The following is a 22,967-nucleotide window of genomic DNA, read 5'->3' as shown; positions in this document are numbered from 1 at the left end:
TCTTCTTTTTTTTTTTTTTTTTTTTAAATGATAATATTGTACTCTCATTATTGACTTACCGCTCTCTGAATTCAAATATTTCAGGGTGGACTCCCTGACCTTTGAGGGAGTGTGGTTTGATTTCCCTAATATTTAAATATAAGATTTTAAGTCCTCAACATATATAAGTATACAATTAGTCTGCACGTACGGGGGGACTTTCTCACAAGGTGTGTACAGATACTCACATGGGATGTGAGTCCGACATGGGACCCCATGTAATAAAATATTGCAAAAAAAAAAAAAGCTAACTCACCATACTGTGAGTAGCTTGTAGAGTTTCTATAGAAATTCTTTTGGTAGTGTAGTACTGCTCATAAATGTATATGAATTTGGAATGTTAATATGAATATTTGCACGTAATTAAATGGTTTGAGAATTTTTCCCTCTAATTTTTAGTCATGTGAAATTCAATTACAATTCATATTAGAAAATTTGTCATGTAAAGATTTAAATTTACAGATTTGAATATGTCTATAATCTCACTTTTAAAGGTTACCTGAAAGTGCACTAGTTGAAAGCTTACATAGCCAAACTCTTATTTGTCATATATTTTGAGTAACAGTGCTTCAATGTGTGATAATTGAAAGATTGAAAAGTGTCAACCACTTTTTTTTTTTTTTTGTTCTGACTGCGAGAATGTGTCACATTTATTCGATATTCTATTAGAGACTAGTTACCAATTAAATCTTGGACAATTAATATAGAATCACAACATTCTTGGCAAAGTCAAATGACAATTTAGAATAATGTTATAAATCATCATTCATTAGTATGCATCACTGATTAGGTGCAACGAGTTTCATATTTATTGCACAATGAAGTCGTGTTACACTTTAATTCATTGAACAATGAGCAAGTGAGTCATTGCCACCTAATCATGATACATCTTTATTTATAAATAAATTGGTCAAACATACTTTTAAGGCGATAGTACCCACACTCATTAGGCTAATCCAAACTAGCATTTAATGCTCGTTTTAGTTTCATAATAATATCCTCATAATTTATGGACAAATTACTACATATTTATTATCCACATATTTTGTGAAATCAAATTCTCTTCTTCATTGTATTCTAGGGTCTCTATTATAAAAGATACATGAATGATACTATTAAATTTAATTTAATTTTGGTTCTACTTTTTCGTTGGTACCAAAATGCATTGGGGACAGCATCAAGATACATATACAACATATTTGATACTGATTTTTCACTTCAAAAAATCAATTTTTTGACCATTATTTCACTGTTAAAGCCATCATAATTTACTTCTTCTTTCACAGATAGACCCACTTTTCTTTTCAAGGGTCAAAAAATCAATTCTAAAAATCACTACCGAACAAGCCCATAATTTATTCGAAGTGTGCAAACTTAGCCCTTGTTTTATTTTGATTCTCTGAAAATCACTTCTAATCCACGCTCAAATTACACTTAAAAAATTAAAATAAAGTCATTTTTCACATTTACCCATCTCTTTCCTACTTTTAACCCCAAAAAATAAGAATAAAAATAAAAATTACTTTTAAAATAATCGCTTTCACAATAATAATATTAATAATTATAATAATAACAACAACAACAGAAATAACTACTTCATATTATATTAAAAGCGGAACTCAAAACTAGTTGACATGATTGCACCAAATGCTGTCTATTCTAAATTTAAAACAGAACATCTAATATACATCCTAGTTACCAGCAACTAGTAACAACAAAACACTAAATAGCTTTGCCAACTTCAGGAGTAGGTTACAGATTCAAAATTACTCCATAGCAGTTTCTTATTTGTATTCAAGTAACATCACTATTTCTTCACAGCTTTCCCCTTGACTGCAGCATGAGCAAGAGTATGAACCCTGTCCTCGTCGTCTTTGATAACAACTCGGTTCCACATGTTAAGCCTCTCAGCACCTATAGATGTGATTGGATCTGGTAACTGCAACTTATCATCTTCGGAGCCTTCACATTTTGAAGAAGTGAGAGCTTTGTAATTAGGTTTAGATGGGCCAGTCGAAGTTGGGAAAGATCGAAGATTCACAACCAGGATGACAGTTGGAGATAAGAAAGAAATTATATCAGGCTTTGGCTTTATATCCACCCATATGTTATCAACCCAATCTCTTGAAGTCCTTGTCTTTTTCCTTGGGATAGTCATAAACTTGTTCTCACCTACAAGAAAGTAGAAGCTAAATCAGAACCTCTAAGGCCGAGGCATGAATAACCCAACGTTGAACTACCTCTTGTAAAAGTTTCAGCTATAAATAAGAGAGGACAAATATTTGTATGTTGTCTTCAAATCGCCCCTTCATGTGCAGGTTGGTTCCATTTTCTCATCAATGGCCAGACACATGCACAATTGTTCAAAAATGGTGGCAAAGAGACTTAGATTCTTTTGTATACCATGTTGCTCCACATCATCTAAAAGCTCAAGCTTTTAGAAAAAGGACAAATTTATTCATTTAACTATTATGTTCAGCACTCAAAACGAGTGCAGTGGAAAGATAAACTTCGTAGGAAGAATGTTCCCATCCTTCAATTTATCAAGTAGCTATTATTGCCCCTGTTTGGCCCTCATTTTTGGTACTGAAAATGGGGGGAATAGTGTTTTGTTGAAAAAATGAGTGGTTGAAAAAGAAGGAAAAATTTTCGATTTACGTGTAACATTATTTTATGAAAGATTGTGTGATTGAAAATAGGAGAGAGAAAAATAGAATGTAATTTAATGGGGATCAAACAGGGGCATTATGTGGTTCAAATGGCGGTATAAAGCTTATAGAATGGCAAGTTTGGGATTATGATTATTACCACAGTTGGAGATAAAGTTACTGGTTGTTATAAAATCAAGCCTATAAGAGTAACAAGGATGATAGGAAAAACCATATTTTGCCAACTATGATACTTAACAGGGAAGTAAACTTGAATGTTATCTAGTTGAATGGTGTCGCATCCAATCACAACACCTTCCCACCAACCATCACTCCACCATGCATCGACAGCTGCTCCAACCACAAAAGGACTGCCTGAAGAATCCTCCTCAGAAGGCCAAGGACGGACAGTAAGGCGGCCTTCACATCTCATGCCCAATCTATCAGGAGCTGCAACTCTAGATGCCGGATACCATTCCTGTATACAAAGTGCAAATGGATAAACAAATAATTTTGTAAATAGGTCAATAAATGTGTCTTCCCGACAAAAGTCAGCCTGATGGTTTCCCTGCAATGAACTTATTTTATCATGTAGTAATCACTGTTTACAAACCATGTCTTGATTCTTAAGTTGTATGAGAGATATAAAAATAATAATGAAGGATAATTTTCATCCTAAATAATAATGAAGGATAATTTTCATCCTCCAAGTACACAAAACAAAAGCAATAACATGAAGGATTCATATACTTCCAGTTTTGCAGGTCCATCAACATCAAGGACGTCATAGTATTGAACCCTCATACGCTTTTCTAGTGATTGCAAGATCGTACACCTAAACCAGCAGCCTCACATGCCGCTATCCTCACAAAGAAGCTCTATATTTGCATTCACCTTAGACGGCACTTGAAGTTGGGCTTCAGGCCCAACATGATCAATACCAATAGGTTCCTTACTCGACATTTTGATTTTCAATCTCAAGATAGGTGGCCCACATTTTGCTGCCTCTTCACTTAGTTTATGTCCCTCATTTCTTGTCCGGGAGAAACTGGAATCCAGATGAGATAGGATTGGTTGATTGTAGTAACCATGTAATTTACTTACAGAGAAGGACTTGACCTTGTCGTTTTTGAATTCTTTATGGCACATAAAAATTCCCAACGGCAAGCCTTGCACAAAATTAGCCCAACATTTTTGGAAATGATTTGGAGTCAAAACTGCAGCTAGAGTGTCAACACGATCTACACTGATCTCTTGCTTATGCGGTGTGATGAAAACTTCTCTTTTATGTGCATTTACATGAGGAATCATACTGATGACTTCCTCCCTAAATTGAAAACATTGCACATTAACCATTTTCTCGCCATTCTTATCCTCATATAAGTCTTCCAGATAACCAAGATAGTGACTTCTTTCTTCACCCATTATCAGTACAAAGGATAAAACCTGAAGATCAAGATGAGGGTTTTGAAAGCTGTTACAAAGTATATGAAGAACTCGTTTGGTTAGGCTTACAAACTAGTAGAGTTACTCTAGAGCCAATTTTTGTCTCAAACATGTATATGCAACTTAGGGGGCATTTCTTTCTCATTTTTGTAAAAATAAGAATGAAAAATATAGTTGTTATGGGTCCTACACAAGAGATAGAAATTCAAATTTGATGGCTTGATGTGATGGATAACGATTATATTTTTCATTTTAATGAAAAAAGAATGGGAAACAAATGGGGGCTTATTGTTTTTTCGTAACGAGTGAAAAGAAAATGATTAATTTGTGAAAAACTGAAAATAACCCTTACCTTCAAATAGATAATTATTCGTTTTCAATTTTGATCACTAAAAAATGATCATTTTCCAAACTAACTTGTTTACTAATAAATAAACTATATAAGCTTAACCAAACATGCCGCAAATACAAAAAGCATTTTGAGGCTTACAGCTATCTCAGTTCCATTTCTGCAAAAACCTGGATAATGCTTAAGCTGTTTACTGCAGATCCAAGCATCACCTTTCCACTCGATATTTGGATTTCTGACATTCAATTTTCTTGAGACTTGGATCTGAAATGAAGGTCCTTTATTAGTAATCTGAAGTTAGTACACAGTTAAGCACAAAAATATCATAAAAAATGAACCAAGAATTAAATATCTAGTCACCACTTCATCCCCCTGGCGGCTCAAACAATTAAAGAAACTAGACATCCCGATTCCACTGGATTCCAGAGATTGTTTTGAGCGAAGTATTTTTGGATCTGCCAGGGAACGGAAGGGAAAAATGGCTTAAAACTGTTTGCAAAAATTTCTCTAAAGCAAATTTACGGTATCTGTTGCAAGGAAAATACAAAACCTATGTAATTCAATCACTATAGCTTTCTTTCACTAATCAGTGGCTTTTGTGATTTTGCATAAAAAGTTCAATAAAATTACAGAATGCACTTCAAGAACTGGTCGAAATCGGGTAGAGAGTACACCCACAGATGAGATTACTTCTGGCTCTAAAGATGATTGTGGTGGCTCCAAGTTATAACGCTCAAATCTGGGGCCCACTGATTTTGATAAAGGTATCTGCAGCCTGTCACTCCGTGTCAATTGAATAAAAAGGGGACAATATTTTTGACCGAGACTCTATGGAAGTTACACTTTGCCAAGGTATTTTGAGTATGAAATTGGCACTTGGATTATAGGCTTGATGACTTACTAATTTTGAACACATTTATTCAGCAAAGCTTGATTAGGAATAGAAAGATAAAATTTAACTTGTAAAGAAAATCTTGGATTCAGGTTAGGTTATAATTTTCCCCCCATAAAATTACATTATTTCAAGGTGCTGAGAACTAATAAGTTCTAAGCAGATATGCAATAAAGAAAATCTTCTCAATTTTCAAGTTCTCATAACATCCTCAATTTTGACACACACGGAGAGATTGTGTGTGCGTGTGTAAGCCTGCGTGTTAAACTTATTGAGGTCCACAAGAAAGCCTGGCAAACTAGCCCTCCTAACAAATAAGTGATGTCGGTAAGCATCGTAAGGGCTATCATAAATTATAATGCACTTCCTTTTAAGTAAGAGAATAACTAAATAAATGATCTAGAAAAGAAGAGTTCCATGATCGTGATGGCAATCAGTAGTGAGGTCACTGGAAATAGGGTGACAAGCATCAACCTGAACTGAGACATTAAAATGGTGAAACTAATTTATGACCTTAGCACGAGAGAGTAGCATGGAATGGTACAATATAACTCACATAATCAACTTGAAGAAATTGGCAAGGAGTAGCTGAACTACGTCAAGAAGGCTCGTATTGAAAACCATTAGTTCGTCGCGAACTATCGGTTGGTATAAACATGCGAAGTGTCAAAATAAGAACTTAAGGGTTGGCTCTTAAATAGAACTTATATCTAGTGGAAATATCTTTTCTTTACTTTCTGACCAAATGAGTTAAAAAATAACATCTATCAATTTTCCAAACAACCACATTATGACTCTAACACAAATGGAAAATAAAAAATAAAACCATTACTGTAATTCTAATGAAAGCTCCATTTTCTTTTCTTTTCTTATTCTCAAATTCATTTAAGATCAATAATTACAAATCAACCTTCACTTCGAAACTTCGAGAGGAAGGGATTGATAGACCTTCACCATTTACTTGAAAGACATCAATTTATCACACTAGTTTAAAAGGCTGCTATAAGCTAATGGCTTATAACAAATGCCGAGCGTGAGCTGTTCAAAGAATGTAAATAGTAGAACAAGTGCAATAAGCTTAATCGGAACAAAAACAGATTTCTCGTATGCAATCAGCTTTATCACCGAAGGTAACAAAGTGCCCGTACCTGATTGTGGTTCGGAAAATGTCACCAACTCCTTATCAAGAGCTTAAAAAGGAGAGTAGAATTTACTAAAAGAATTTAAATTCAATATGCATATGTCATTAAAGATTAATAAGTCTGTGGAATAAAACCCTACATACCTGGAGTAGTCGAGATTGGTTGGCCTCTTGAGACTATTGACATGAGCCATTCCACAACATCTCGTCTTGCTCGCCATTTTGTGCCAGCACGGACTGTTGTCGTACACCCATAATTGATTACAAAGTCCTCCGAAAGAACATAGATCATGTGCCTTAAACTCTTTTCGGTCCCCACAATGGCAAGGACTGAATTCCCATTGGACTCATTCAAATAGTAATGAACAACTCGGTTGCCCCTTTCTTTAGAAATAATACGCTCTTCCCATTCCACGAACACATGATAATTTGCAGACATCCTGATGAAACTGAAAAATAAAAGATCATATGTCATAAACCAAAAGTGCAATGTTACAATGACCCCTTCATGAAATTGCTTAATGAATGTCATCATCCCCAAATACAAATAACTTGTACACCAATTTGGAGAACCCCAAAATTCTACAGCACTCTGATATGATTCTAGCTTCAGGAAAAATCGACAAAAAATTAATAAAGGAACAATGACAGGCTAAACAAAAGATTAAAAATAGAAAAGACAACAACAAAATTGATTTCTGAACTAAATTTACGAAAAAAAACAGAAAACATAAAAGGGGTTTTTTACCCAACGGCGCAGATAAAGAACGTTCCAAAAATTCAAAAAGCCAAGAAACACGAGGCAAATTCGAAAAACAAGAAACACGAGGCACTCAAAGCCTAAAATGAATCCCACATAAAAAGCTTTAACTAAGTTGAAAGCCATCCACATTCAATGGCTCAACAAGCATTCACAACCCGAAAAGAACAATGATCACACAAAGAAAAACTTCTCACGAACCTCAACTTATGCTGTATTGACACCACAAACGAAACAAGCCCTAAAGACAGATGGCAACTAAACATATAGACAAGTGTTAGAACTTGACCTGAGAAAAACAGAGAACCAGGGCGCGGGTTCAGTTATGTCCCGAGAAAGACACGGACTCAAGCCTGAGTAGGATATCAGGTGGTAGCTGTTGTTGGGCTGTCAAGGCTTAAATAAAGTGAGAAGTGAGTAATATTCGGCAAAGAGAAGGCGAGCATAGGCAGAGCCAAATGCCATGAAAACACTGTGGGTTGCAGAATTTTGCAACACATTTCCTTGGTACCCAAATGAGGTACGCCATGTTTGGGCCAAGCTTAAAAAGTTTAATATAAGTGAATAAGTATGTTTAATCTAAACAGTGTCAAAATAATGTGTTATTGGTTAAACAAGTTACAAATTGAAATAAGTAACATTTTATTTTAGTACTGCCAAAAACAAGTTGGGCATATCTATGATTGGAAATAAGAGTTTCTAAAAAGTTACAATTACATTATTGGAGTTTCATCATTCCAAACAAGTTTGGATAAGCATGAAAACAGAATTTTTCATTTTACTTATAAGTGAAAACGCACAAATTAATAAATGAAAATTAATAAGTAAAGTTTCTAAGCTTTTCCAATATATTGAGAGAAATACCCGGATTGGACGCTAAGCTTTTCCAATATATTGAGAGAAATACCTGGATTGGACGGTTGCACATAGACTATACGACCGTTCTACCCGAATATCTCTCTATAACATGTATGGCTGGTCTGGAAAAGAATGATAGAGAAAAAACATAGAACTAAGACAAAGTCAAGGAATTTTTTAATTTTTAATTTTCATTTTTGTACTCCATCTTTTCTTCCTTCTATCTGATCGACGGTACGGTAAAAAGAATTGTATTTGTCCTAAGTTTTCATAATTATATATATTTGAATGTTTATACCGATTACGCATTCAATCCTCTGGACAGCCAGGATGAATTCTAAGGCCAAAAATAGGGGCACCAGGCCCTAGAATTCACCCTGTCCAAATAGGTTAATTCTTAGGCATTAGCTCTAGTCTAATATATTGTCCCACTCAGGCGTGGAGCCAGCGCTCGACGAGGGGCGCGGCCGCGCGTGCTGGCTCCGTCGAAATCTACAAAGTCGCCGAGTAAGTAAGGACTAAGGAGTTGCAAACTGCAGTTGTGCCATTGGAGAAGAACTGAAGAAGGAAGACGAAGACTGAAGGCACAGTCGGGTTTTTATTTTTTTGGTTGGGTTTGGGCTTAAGTATATTAAATTTTGGGCTATTGTTATTTAATTTATTTAGCCCAACCCAAATGAATTTAACCAACCCGTTAGTGTTACCCATAACCCATTTTATTTGCCCTTGACATTTTCATTTTTCAATCCCAGCCTCAGGCCAGCAAAAGACGAAAGGCAACAGGCATCAGCGCCAAGAATTGTGAATTTTCCCCAAATTACCAAACATTTTTCCTCAATCTCACTTCTTCTTGCTCCAAATTCACACCACAGACTTCAGGCATTAGAATTTCGGACTGGTGAGTGGTGACTCCTTCTTTCACTCTTTGTTATTATTATTATTATTATTTTTTTGGGTTTGGTGTTGATGTGCATAAAAATGCTAACAAATTTCAAGAATAGGAATTTGAAGTGTAATGCTCCTGTGAACCAATTTCCTGAGTTTGCGAGACAGTGAGAGGCAAATGGCGATGGGGTTGGAATTTTATGTTCTTGACTTGTGAATCTGTGATTTGTGAAGCAATGAAGTGATAAATGGAAAAGTGAGAATTTGAAGACGGGAATAAAGAATTTTATTATTATTCTTTTTTTTTTTTGGGTACATACATTGTAGAATTAATTATACAATATATTGAGGTTAATAAATCGTTTTAGTAATTTTTGAATATGTTAAAAAAAAAATTCGATAGTCGTATACGTGAAGACTGAAGTCATGTCACTATAAGTTAGTAAACAAACACAATACGCAATAAGTACATAGAAAAATATGTTGTCGAAAAATGTTAAATTATTTTACTAGGGATTTCAATTTGTTAAATAAACAAGCAGCAAGAGGCGAAGTAGAAGATCTTATAAATGAAGAGTATGATCAAGAAGCATGTCATCACATAAATCTTCTCATTTTTATAATTAATACAAGCAAAGACTAATAGATAGAACTCTTGCGTTAAGATAAATCACTAGAATTGCGTTAAGATAAATCACTAGAATTCTCACAATCTAAAGTTCTGGGCTTAGCTTTCATGGTAGTTGCTGAACAAACACCAGAAGTGGTGCTCACTTTGATTATTTAGATTTAGAAATTGAGACATGAACTTCCTGTTTAAGTTGTATGTTCACTGTCTAGTATTGACTATTGAGCACTGAACTAAGCAAAAATGAAGGGGACAAAAGTTGAAAACAAAAATGACACTCAGAATTAGAATTACCTTCTCATAAAGAATTTGACATCAATTTAATGGAATTGGATCTTTGCGATAATGTATTAGTGAAACATAAAGAATATCTCCAGAATGCTATAAATGGAACAAAAAACATGAAATTAAATGTACAGTCTGGTTCCAGTAAGAAACTTGTTGACATTAGGTTTCAATCCCCGTGTTTGATGATGAGTAATTTATGTGAATTTATGTTTACGAAATTGTATTTGCGAATTGTGATTTATGATGAGTAATTTATGATTTGATGAGGGAATATGATATTAGGAATGATTATTGATTTGGGAATTTACATTTAGGATGACATTTTGCAGATTATGGAACGATTTTTTCAACCAAAATGAAAGTCCATACCCAATTCTTCTACTTCTAGTTGTGGGTCTAGTCCCGAAACTGATTCTAGTTGAGCATAAGAATTATTGAATAACACAAAGAAGTCTCGGACTCAATTTAATGTGGATGGTCTTGTATCTGATCCAGGGATACGCCCCCCTATCGAATCATATGATCCTAATATTAGAGATATTGTTAGGATGGCATACTTGGAGAAGGGTCCTTGTCTACCATATGAACATAATTTTCCAAGAAGACCGATGGGGAATGATAGTAGATGTTTTCGGAAAGAATGATTTTCCGAATTTCATTAGTTGGAATACAATATAGAAAAGGATGCGGCGTATTGTTTGCATTGCTACCTGTTCAAACCTGATAAAGGGGGTCAAGGGGATGGACATATATTTACTAAGACCGGCTTTAGGGATTGAAAGCACAAAGAGACATTGAAAGATCATGTCGGTCTCTTTGATAGCTCTCATAATCAAGCTTTTGAAAAGTGTACCAACTTGATGAATCAAAAGCAAAGTATTTCTTACGTTATTTCTAGCTAAAGTAGTAGTCAACAACAAAGTTATAGGACCAGGTTGACTGCGGTGCTAGATTGTACTAGACTCCTCTTGATGCAAGGATTGTCATTTCGTGGTCATGATGAATCGAAAGAGTCTCTTAATAGAGGAAATCTAATTGAGGTATTGAACTGGTATGCAGCTCGTTGTGAGAAATTAAAGAACTATTATTTAGTAATGCTCATGAAAATTACCAAATGACTTCACCAACCATCCAAAAGGATTTGATTAATTGTTGTGCTGTAGAGACGACAAGGGCTATTATCAATGAGATTGGTGATTCTTTGTGTTCAATTTTAGTTGATGAGGCTCGTGATAAATCTATGAAAGAACATATGGCAGTTGTTTTAAGGTTTGTTGATAAAAGTGGGCGAGTGAAGGAGCATTTTTTGGGTATATCCCATGTCACTGATACTTGTGCCCAATCACTGAAGGATGCCATTGATGTAATATTTTCTACACATGGGATGAGTATATCTAGTCTAAGAGGTCAAGGCTACGATGGAGCAAGTAATATGTCAAGTGAGTTCAATGGGTTGAAAGCTTTAATTCTTAGAGAGAACCTACATGCTATGTATGTTCATTGCTTCGCTCACCAGCTTCAGTTGGCAATTGTATATGTGGCACGTAGGAATTGTATGGTTGGTGATTTTTTGGACGTACTTGCTATTATTGTGAATTTGGTTAGTGCATCATGTAAGCGTGTAGATGCTCTTCAAACAAGTTAATAAGCTAATATTGTGGAGAAACTTAATACTGGGGAACTTACTGGTGGAAGTGGTCAATTTCAAGAAATGAGTTTGGCACGCCCAGGTGATACTAGATGGGGCTCACATTTATTGACAGTTACTCATTTCATTAATATGTTTAATGCTATTATAGATGTTCTTGAGAATATATCAGAAGATGGCGTACATTCAGATCAAAAATCTTCGGCCTTAAGACAGACGAACAATATGCAAGATTTTGAGTTTGTGTTCAGTCTTCACTTTATGTTTGAAATTCTTGCAATTACAGACGACCTTTCACAAGCCTTACAGAAAAAGGATTAGGATATTTAGAATGCTATGAGGTTATTGAATTTGTGTAAGTGTGCATTGCAGAACTTGAGAGAGAATGGTTGGGATACTTTGCTCAGTAGGGTGATTGAGTTTTGTGTTGATAGACATATTTTAGTGCCTAATATGGAGGATATTGTAGTGGTGAAAGGTCGACCTAGGCGTGTAGCTTAGCAGGTGACTTATTTTCATCGCTTTTATGTTGATTTGTATTGTCATGTGATAGACTCAATCTTGCAAGAGTTGAATGATCGATTTTCAGAAACAACTACTGAGCTCTTTACTTGCATTTCATGTTTAAGTCCAAAAGATTTGGATAAATTGCTACGTCTTGCTCAGTTCTGTCCTTTGGACTTCAATAGTGAAGAACTTTTACTATTTAGACCTCAACTTGATAAGTTTCTTTTGCTTGTGAGAATGGAAAAAGCTTTCTTTAATCTCAATAGTATATCCTGTGTAGCTCAGAAGTTGATTGAAACTAGAAGTTCCTATTATTTTCCATTGGTTTATAGGCTGCTCACCTTGGCTTTGATATTACCTGTGGCAACTGCAAGTGTTGAAAGGTATTTTCTGCTATGAATCTAATCAAGAGTGATTTGCGTAACAAAATGGGTGATATCTGGTTAAATGACAATTTGGTGATTTACGTGGAGAAAGCTATTTTTAAACAGCTTGAGAATGAAGCAATATTGCAACGCTTTCAAATTATGAGACCCCGTAGAATACAGTTGTCTAAGTTTACAGTTACAGAGTAACTGAGTAAGGTTGTATCGTATATTTTTTTTTTACTATTTTGGGTTGTATCGAAGTATATTTTCATATGTATACGATTTTGACGTTTTAGTTCATTTACATATATTTTGAATAACTTCTAATATTATGTAACCAAATTTTAATAAACGATCGGACAATTACGATCCTCGACAGTCAACGATCATCGGTCAACGGTCAAACCACCCTAGTTGAACTTGAATCCTGGATTCGCCACTGGTCCCACTGCACAAAAGTTTTATCCAAATTTTAAAATTTAAGGATTGTCGAGACTTTGATAAAATATGATGAATGTGTGATTAAAAATTTGTGAATTTCATAAATTATGTCATGAAAATTAATTTTTTAACTTTGACCTCAACTCCTCAACTTTATAGTAGCTTCTTAAGCAATTTCAAACAAGCGCTTAAGTTAAATTCGTCAAACATACTTTTATTCAAAGATTTTGTATAATGTGCAACTTAATATTAATATTCACTCAATATATTTCATATGATTCACAACTTACAAGTACTTAGAACATATCCAAATAACACTCTAAACGTGTAAATATTTGCGTCCTAGCGACACATTTTTTAGCTCTTGTTTGACCCCCATTTTTTTTTTGAAGAATAAATTTTTGTACAGTGTATTGATGGAAAATGTGTAGTTAAAAAAAGGGGGAAATGTGGGGTTAAAAATTTTGGATTTGCGTGTAATATTCATTGAAGAATGTGTGGTTGAAATGATGTCAAAACACTGTTGAAAAATATTTTTTCCAAAAGAATGGAACTCAAATCAAGGGCTTAAAATTTCTTGAATGATCGTGTAGAACATTTTTCAATCTTATTAATTGATTGTCATATAAATATTTTAAGTATTACATTTTTTTTATCGTTTAGTTGTTGAATTTTTAGTTAATTGAATTGCATAACAGCAGTGGCGGAGCCGGTACGAGTGGTCGAAATTTACAGTTGCCGTTGAGATCCCGCCAGCCGAAGGAGGAAACTTGAATTACAAAGGCAGAAATGAAACTCGAAAGATAACATAGGTTTATGAATTGGGCCTTTTTTTTAGCCTCTTGTTTTTCAAAAAATTTGGCCCAAATTCATTTTCATGTAGCATGGACCCGAAGTTCAATCACAAAGTAATTCAGAAAAATTCATATATGCCTCAATACAAAAAACAAATTTCCAATTTAGTTCGTGATGGGAACTGTTATGTGTTGACACTTGGCCGACCCACTGGGCCCATGGCCAACCTTTTCCGAACTACGTGGCATTTTATCCGAGGCCCCAGGCCAGACGTGGCCCAAGTGCCGACGCCGAAGCTGATCTTGGAGCCGAGGCCCTTCCTCTGAGTCCTAATCTTCTCCGAGGTCCTGAGGCTCTAAGCAACGCTCCTTCCCAGAGATCCGATCTTACACAATGATACTTCCTGATTGATTGATGGGACACCCATCATAGAGTGTAAATGTCTTGTATTGTCAATGTAGTGGCAAAGCCGTCAATTAATAAATGTGTAGCAAGTTAGGAAGTCAAATGTGATGCCTATAATTTGACATGTAAACTTACGTGATAAGACCACGTGTACTCCCAACCAAGGGTCACGATCTAAGTTGTAATACTATAAATACTCCCCCATATATCTCTCACAAGGGTAATGCAAGATTCATCACAAGAACAAATACAACATTCTCTATATTTTACTTTCTTGCAACATACATGAATTCATACTCGCATTCTACAAACATCGATTGGTAATTATTGTACAATCATTATGCAAATATCTCGTCAGATTTCGAACGTTCTCGTCCCGCACCTTTGAGTCGCTCCCATGCCCCCTTTTTGCTATTATTTCTAGACCATCCATGTGCCATAGCGTGTTGGACCAAGCTTATGTGCGCGAGGGTGGGTCCGGTATATTTGTTGGCAACATATTCTGGGGTCAACAGATTGACGCCGTCTGTGAGAAATCATACTATAACCACGAGCAACCATGTGGAGAAAGTTTATCGAAAAGAATATTTGAGCATCCCCTTTGAAAAATAATTTGTTCTTGGAAAAAAACAAGTGGAAGCCCCATAACTTAGCAATAATTTGAAGTTGGAACAGGTGAATGAGTTCAGACGAGGATGTACCCCCTAGGAGGGTAAGAGAAAATGCAGGGATGTCCCCACCAGCAGCTATCCCTGCAGCTCGGCATCGACCTCACCACCACCACAAAAGAGGTGGCATGCAGATGACCGCTCAGCTATCAAGAGAGATGGCCACCATGGCTATAAACATGAGGGACGTTGCTAGCCAAAACATGGCCATTAGAGAACTCAGGCCCAAATGCAGAGCCAAGTAGGCTTCCCTATTCCTTCCTATGCACCCCAAGAACATTACGACCAAGATGAGAAAGTTCAAAGCCAAAGGGCTATACCGCCAGAATACAGCCGAGGCAGGAGCCACATGGAGAGGAAAGTAGAAGTTGATGTTTCCTCCAATTATGCTGCTAGCTGACCCATCGAGGCCCGGTATAACCAGGACAACTTTCCACCAGCATATAAGCCAAAATAAAGACCTATGAGGTCTAACAGCGTCTTTGACAGAATTAGCCCTACGGAGCCGAGGCACAGGCAACAGGAACATCAACGCGAGCCTTGGAATAGACCACAGTGCCCACCTCTAATGACTCGTCAATCGGAGAAAAGGCAAGAAAATGTTCTCTGTGTTGCTCCGCCTAGAAATAGGCATCAAAAGAGGGAAGAGGAGGTCAGGACCCAAGCTGAACCCTCTCATCAGCCACCCAGGTATGAAGCCGAAGAGAACAATGAATCAGATGAATAGTAAAGGTCCTGTGACTTGGACAACAACGATGAAAATCTCCCATTTTCAAGGGAAATAAGGAATGCCCAAGTTCCGGGCCATTATGTGATATCCAAAATACCAAAGTATGACGGGAGAAGCGACTCGGAGAAACACCTAAGCGCTTACAAAACTCATATGAGCCTTAGAAGTGCCACCCCAACTATAAAGTGCAAGGCTTTTCATTTGACATTTAGCAGAGCGGCTGAAATTTGGTATAGTGGACTGTCACCTGAGAGCATAAGGAGTTGGCTAGAATTCAAGAACACCTTTCTAAAAAGGTTTGCGATGAGCAAAGAGGGAGAAGTCCCTATCCAGCTCCTTCAAGACATGAGGCAAGCGCATAGGGAATCCTTAAAAAGCTTTTTATCACACTTTACTAACGAAATGATGTACTGCGTGCAAGTCACCAATCGTGAGGCTTTATCAACCTTAAGGAGAGGTTTGAATATGAACACCTTGTTTTGGAAGGACGTGCAAAACCAAGATCCCGCCACCTATGACGCCCTATTGAAAATGAAGAGGTGAGAGATTATCAATGAGGAGCTAATTGAACACAGGAATTGGGCCAGCAGGAACCTCCCACCTCAATAGAGACAGTGAGCCAGAGGACCGACCTCCCACTTGATGGACTACCAGATGAACCTGCTGGGTAATGAAAATTCAGGGCAAGCACTTGCCACAACCACTTTGAACGCAATCCTAATTTTGGCATATGAAGATGTCAACCCAACCACCACCTACCCACAAGTAGGAACACAACAGGCCCCCCGAAAAGGAGGAGGCCAGGGGCGCAGTTTGGGGCCTAGGAATAGGCCTAACCAGAACCCCTTAACTATTGTACATACCACCGTTCTTATAGTCATGACACATCAGAGTGTCGGGAGTATGCATACCGCAACTGACGGGAACACCCTTAAGACAGGAGGAACGAGTCACTAAAAGCAAACAGGTCCCGGCCTATGAACAACCGGCGACCTAAGCGTGAGAAGGCGACGCCTCGCCAGCGAGAGGTATCCCCTGTCGAAGGGAACGTGATGCGGGAAGACCCAGGGAAGGACATAGGCATCGGAAAAATCACCACACACAAGAAGAGGCCCCTATTCACGAGATAGATACCATATTTGGAGGCCACTGCGTGGGAGGTGAGACCCGAAACGCAAAACGAAACTACGCTCGAGAGGCTAAACGCCTCCCGCTAACTAGTTATATCATGGACAGCAGCTCTTGAAAGAACCAAGTACCGTCCATCGTCTTCACCCAAAAGGACTCTAAAGGGGTTCACTACCCCCATTGTGATGCACTTGTGGTAAGGGCCATTGTGGCCCGAAATGGACTCAAGCGAATGCTAGTAGACAATGGCAGCTCCGTTAACATCCAATTCTGGCCCACCTTTGATAAGATAATCCAAGACCACGAGCTGACGCCCACCACCACTCCTTTATACGGATTTACCGGAGATAGTATCACTCCGAGAGAAAAAATAACGTTGACGATAGAGATGGGAGAGTCTCCCCAAACTACTATGAACTTTATGAAATTCCTTATTGTAGACAGTCGGTTAGCTTACCACGGAGTCTTAGATAGACCAGCCCTAAAGGAGTTAGGGGCCGTCACTTCCATCCACCACTTATGCATGAAGTTTCCAACCGAAAACGGGGTGATAACAGTGAGAGGTGACCAAAGAGGTTCCAGAGAATGCTACCTGAGCTCTATTAGAAAGGTTGAACCCTGGGATGTACATACCATCCTGACTGATGTAGATATAGCAGACGTGCCAAGCAAGGCCCCTCCTGAACGAGAAGATGTTGACATGATCGACGCATCTCTCGAGCAGGAAGAACTCTCCATGATCGATCCCTGTGTAACTCAACATGAACCCCAAACAACTCCGGTTGAGGAACTAGAAAGCTTCCCAGTCGACCCTCGCGACCCTGCGAAGGTGTTGAAAGTAGGCATAGGCCCGGACAACGACATGAAAGAAAAATTGAAAGACTTTCTCTGCAAGAACCTTGATGTCTTTGCTTGAAGGCATAAGGACATGGTGGGCGTAGACCCCAAGGTCAGCTGTCATCACCTAAAGATAGATCCTAAGGTTGCCCCACATCGATAGAAGAGGAGAACCCTCAACCCAAAAAGGTATGAGGCTTTGAAGAAAGAAGTACAGAAGCTAATCAAGAATGGCTTATCGGAGAGGCCATCTACCCGAAGTGGGTCTCCAACCTAGTGCTAGTCAAGAAGCACAACGGTAAGTGGAGGGTATGTATCGAGTTTACGAATCTCAACAAGGTATGCCCCAAAGACAGCTTCTCCCTTCCGAGAATTGATCAATTGGTAGACTCCACCGTCGGACATGAGCTCCTGAGTTTCATGGATGCCTACTCGGGCTATAATCAAATGCCCATACACCCGGCCGATGAAGAGAACACCTCCTTTATCACTGACAGAGGCTTTTACTGTTACAAAATGATGTCCTTTGGGTTGAAAAATGCCGCGGCCACCTATCAAAGGCTTGTGAAAAAAATGTTTGTGGACCTCATCGGCAAGACAATGGAAGTTTAAGTGGACGATATGCTTGTGAAAAGCCTGAAGGCGGGCGACCATGTAACGCACCTAGATAACACTTTTCGAACCCTCAGGAGGTACCAAATGAAGCTCAACCCTCTCAAGTGCACTTTTGACGTTGCTTCCGATAAATTCCTGGGGTACATGGTCAACCAAAGAGGGATCGAAGCCAATCCCAAAAAGATCAATGCCTTGTTCAAGATGAAATCACCCCAGAAACCCAAGGAAGTCCAAAGCCTAATGGGACGAGTGGTAGCCCTCAGTCGCTTTGTCTCCAAGGCCACCAATGAATGCCTCCCGTTCTTCAAAATATTGAAAGTCGGGAAGAAGTTCGAATGAAATGAGGAATGTGAAGAGGCCTGAAAAGGCATCTAGGGTAGGCTCCCCTCATCTCCAAGCCAAAGCCCGACATATCCTTCAGTTGTACCTAGCCATCTACAATGAGGCCATCAACTCGGTCCTAACTAGAGAGGAAGGAACCAACCAATTCCCCGTGTATTATACCAGTAAGATACTCCTATCTCCAGAAACTCGCTAACCCGATATGGAGAAGCTAGACTTAGCCTTGATCATGACTTTTAGAAAGTTGAGACCCTACTTTCAGGTACACACCATTCACGTGTTAACCAACTTCCCTTTGAGGCAAGTACTACAAAAGCCAGAAGCCTCAGGAAGGCTACTGAAATGGGCAGTGGAATTAAGCGAATTCGACATTATCTTTAAGACAAGGACAGCCATCAAGGCCCAAGCTTTAGCTGATTTCGTGGCAGAGTTTGCCAATGTACCCGAGATAGAAGAGGTTATGGAACTTGTTGAGCCCCCCACGTGAAACTTGTTCGTGGATGGTTCGGTTGGAGCAGGTTCGAGAGTTGGAATAGTTCTAGTCAGCCCAGAAGTCACAAGTTGAACTCAGCCATAAGGTTTAGATTTAAGGCCACCAACAACGCTGCTGAGTATGAGACGCTCCTCACAGGCCTCAGATTAGCCAAAGAAATGCAAATACGAAGGCTACGTATCAACAGTGACTCCCAGCTGGTGGTAAGCCAAGTGAATGACAGTTTTTCAGCTAGGGATAAAACCATGGCTTCCTACTTGAAGATGGTGATAAACCTCCTCCTATCTTTTGAAAAAGTCGAAATAATACAGATCTCTCGCCTCAAGAACGCACATGCAGTTGCGCTCTCTAAACTCGCTAACAGCAAGGACTTGGAATTACTTGCAATAGTTCCAATTGAATACCTCCTTACGCCATCTATCAAAGCCCCTGGGTTGAAGGAACCCCTACCTAGATGCAACCAATCATAGCCTACCTAAAGGACGAGGTCCTGCCCATTGACAAAGATGAGGCCTACAAGCTAAGAAGGAGGTCAGCTCATTTCCTCTTCATTGATGACGTACTCTACAAAAGAAGCTTCTCCTCCCCACTTCTTCGTTGCGTGGGGGAGACGAGGCCACTTACATTATGAGGGAAATCAATGAAAGTGTTTGTAGTAATCACTCAGAAGGACTAGCATTGACACAAAAGGTACTAAGGCAAGGGTACTACTGGCCCGCCTTGAAAAATGATGCGCTTCAATTTGTGCGTAAATGTGACAAGTGCTAACATTTTTATCCCATTCAGAGGCAACCCTCGCAGGAGCAACTGCCGTATCCAGCCCATGGCCCTTCTCCAAGTGGGGCGTGGACCTGATAGGTCCCTTACCTAAAAGTAGAGAAGGCGCAAACTTTGCCATTATGGCCATTGATTACTTTGCGAAGTGGATTGAGACCGAACTGCTAGCAAAAATCATATAAGCAAACACCTCCAAGTTCTTTTGGAAGAATATCATATGCTAGTTCAGAATTTTTCACTCCATAGTTTCAGACAATGGAAGGCAGTTCGACAATAAAAAGGTTAGGAACCTTTGCGAAGAACTTGGAATCAAGAAGTACTTCTCAATGCCTCATCATCCTCAAGCCGATGGCCAAGTTGAAACCGTAAACAAGACAATCAAACATGTCCTCAAAAGAAAACTGGATGCATCAAAGGGAGCCTGGGTTGATGAGCTGCCTCAAGTGCTTTAGGCGATCCGAACTACCACCAAAACTCCCACGGGGGAACTCCTTTCCTCATGGCCTATGGAACTGAAGTCATGAGCCCAGTTGAGGTCGGCTTACCATCACCGCGTTACCTACACTTCAGTGAAATATCTAATGACAAGCTATGGAGGTTCAACCTCGACTTCATTGATGAAAGAAGAGATGACTCCTAGCTGAGGCTCGCTGCTTATGAAAGGAAAATGACCAAATACTTCAATTCCAAGGTGAAGAAGAGGTCCTTCCGAATCAATGACCCGGTCCTTAGGAGAGTCTTTCTCTCCTCCAAAAGACCTGGAGAAGGTACATTGGGTCCAAACTGGGAAGGTCCTTACAGAGTTAAAGAAGAACTCCGACCCAGTACCTACATAATTGAAGACATGGATGGCAAGGCACAACCTCGTCCATGGAACATTGAGCATCTCAAAGTTTATTACCAATGATTGCACTACATCGCTGGAGGATTTTTCCTAGCTTATGTAACTGATTTTCAGCTCAAATAAAATGTCATTAAATTTAGATACGACTCTCAAAGCGTAAGAGCCTTGGAGGAGAGATCCTAATTCCCAACTCTGGAGTTGCCTCACCCGAACTCCGAGACTCACTTCACATGCCTTCTTTTGGCGAGGCTGAACGCCAAAGGAAGAAACCTCTACATAGTTACACCATCCACCATGTAGGGAAGCGTGGGAGCCTAGAAAGAGAGGTCCTGATCCCCAACTCTGGGGTCACCTCGTCTAAACTCCAAGGCTCATTCCACATGCCTCCCTTTGGCGAGGATAAATGCCAATGGAAGAAGTCTCTACATGGCTGCACCATCCACCATGTAGGAAAGCTTGGGAGCCTTGGAGGAGAGGTCCTGATTCCCAACTCTGGGGTTACCTCGCCTGAACTCCGAGGCTCACTCCGCATGCCTTCCTTTGATGAGGCTGAACACCAAAAGGAGAAACCTCTACATGGTTGCACCATTTACCATGTAAGGAAGTATGAGAGCCTGGGATGGAGGTCCTGATCCCCAACTTGGGGGTCACCTCATCCGAACTCCAAGACTCACTCTACATACCTTTCTTTGGCGAGGCTGAACGCCAAAGAGAGAAGCCTCTACATGGCTGCACCATCCACCATGTAGGGACGCGTGGAAGTCTCGGAGAAGAGGTCCTGATCCTTCACTCTAGGGTCACCTCGCCTGAACTCCGAGGCTCACTTCACATGTCTTTCTTTGGTGAGACTGTACGTCAAAGGGAGAAGTCTCTACATGGCTGTACCATCCCCCATGTAGGAAAGCATGGGAGCCTCGGAGGAGAGGCCCTGATCCCCAACTACGGGGTCACCTCGCTTGAACTTTGAGACTCACTCCACATGCCATCCTTTGGCAAGGCTGAACGCCAAAGGGAGAAGCCTCTACATGGCTGCACTATCCACCATGTAGGGAAGTATGGGAGCCTCGGAGGAGAGGTCCTGATCCCCAACTTTGGGGCCACCTCGCCTGAACTCCAAGACTTGCTCCACATGCCTCGACATGCACATCTCATCCACCATCATTTTACCTCCCTAATTCGAACTCAATGGAAAGATCCAGTCAAATAACCTAAGTGCAATTTGGACATCGTGGTTTATCTCAAAGTGATGGAACCTAAGTACAACACATTAAGTCATCATTTATATGGCTTGATTATTAGCTCATCTTGAAGCGAGATGTCAAGTTCAGATAGCTAACTCAAACTTATGCTCGATTATTTACTGAGGTTCATGCACTTGATATTGAAAAGAAAATAAAATTTTGCAAAACATGGCATTCATTGATATTGAATACATTACAAGAGGTGGGCTCAAGGCCAGTACATTGATATAAACTAAAAAGGAATCCTAAACTAAGCTTCGGATGATGGAGGGAGTGCTTTTGTAGCAGGAGCTTCAGTAGCTTGAGCTTTAAACCCCTCTTCAATTCTTTCCGCTGCTTCTTCCCCTACTATTTCCTCAGCTGGGGTCTGAGGTACCTCATCCACAAACTCGAACCTAAGTTGAGACAAGTCGTAGCTTAGGTAAAGTTCCTCAGCCCTCTCTATCACTTGAGCGTAGCCAAAGATCCTCCAGTATGTACAGAAGCTTTGCTACTCCTCGGTGTTGTAGAAATTGACAATGAACTATTTAACTGCCTCCTCCCCGCTACCTTAGCTACCTCCCTTGCCTTGGCCAGTTCATTAACATGCCATTTTATTTGGTCATTCAAGAAGTTATATGCATCCCTGGCCCCAGCAAGCTCAAGGTTTGTTTTTTTCAGGGCCTCGGCAGTAACCTTCTGATGATTATTCGATGTCTCCATCTTTTTAGTGAGGGAGGCCACCTCACACTGAGACTCATATGCCTCCTTCTTCAAGGCCTTTATTTGGGCTAAAGCAGATTTCAACTTGGTAGCGTCTTCAACTTTTTGGGCCTTTGTCTCCTCTGCTTCGGGCCTCAACCTCTTCAACTCCTCTTCAGCAAAGGCCATCTTCTTTTCTGAGGACATGGTCCTCGTTTGGAAGTCAGTGAGGACCTCCCTACACTCCAATGCGAGGCAAAATGTCCTCGCACTTTGGCTCATTAGGGCCTTCGAGAGGTCGACGACGTCGTAGGACGAGGCGTGCCGCACCCACCTATCAGTCCAAAATTTATAAAAATTGGCTGCAGTACCTCGAACCTCCTTAGGAAGAGCCTCCAACAACCCTGGGGCAAGCTCTTCGTCACGCCCAGGCAAGAAGTTAGGGGATTTTCCCTGGGTCCTAACAGGCTGCTGCCGTGCAACCTCCTCTTCTGCTTTCAACGCAGTCAACAT

The 22,967-nt window shown here is 39.5% G+C and overlaps 2 protein-coding genes across 2 annotated transcripts; both read left to right on the top strand.

The window, feature by feature from the left end:
• The first annotated feature begins 11,048 nt into the window (after positions 1–11,048).
• On the top strand, positions 11,049–11,903 carry LOC111408602 (zinc finger MYM-type protein 1-like). Its single transcript, XM_023038346.1, has 2 exons — positions 11,049–11,534; positions 11,598–11,903. Exons 1-2 carry the CDS (start codon positions 11,049–11,051, stop codon positions 11,901–11,903), a joined length of 792 nt encoding a protein of 263 aa, XP_022894114.1.
• A 15-nt stretch (positions 11,904–11,918) lies between these two features.
• On the top strand, positions 11,919–12,488 carry LOC111408601. Its single transcript, XM_023038345.1, has 2 exons — positions 11,919–12,060; positions 12,136–12,488. Exons 1-2 carry the CDS (start codon positions 11,919–11,921, stop codon positions 12,486–12,488), a joined length of 495 nt encoding a protein of 164 aa, XP_022894113.1.
• The last annotated feature ends 10,479 nt before the right edge of the window (positions 12,489–22,967 follow it).

The sequence above is a fragment of the Olea europaea genome, chromosome 13 (assembly GCF_002742605.1).
Source record: "Olea europaea var. sylvestris chromosome 13, O_europaea_v1, whole genome shotgun sequence".
In the NCBI taxonomy this organism is placed as follows: domain Eukaryota; kingdom Viridiplantae; phylum Streptophyta; class Magnoliopsida; order Lamiales; family Oleaceae; genus Olea; species Olea europaea.
The sequence above is the reverse complement of the archived record's forward strand: the minus strand, read 5'-3'. Positions and strand labels throughout refer to the sequence as shown.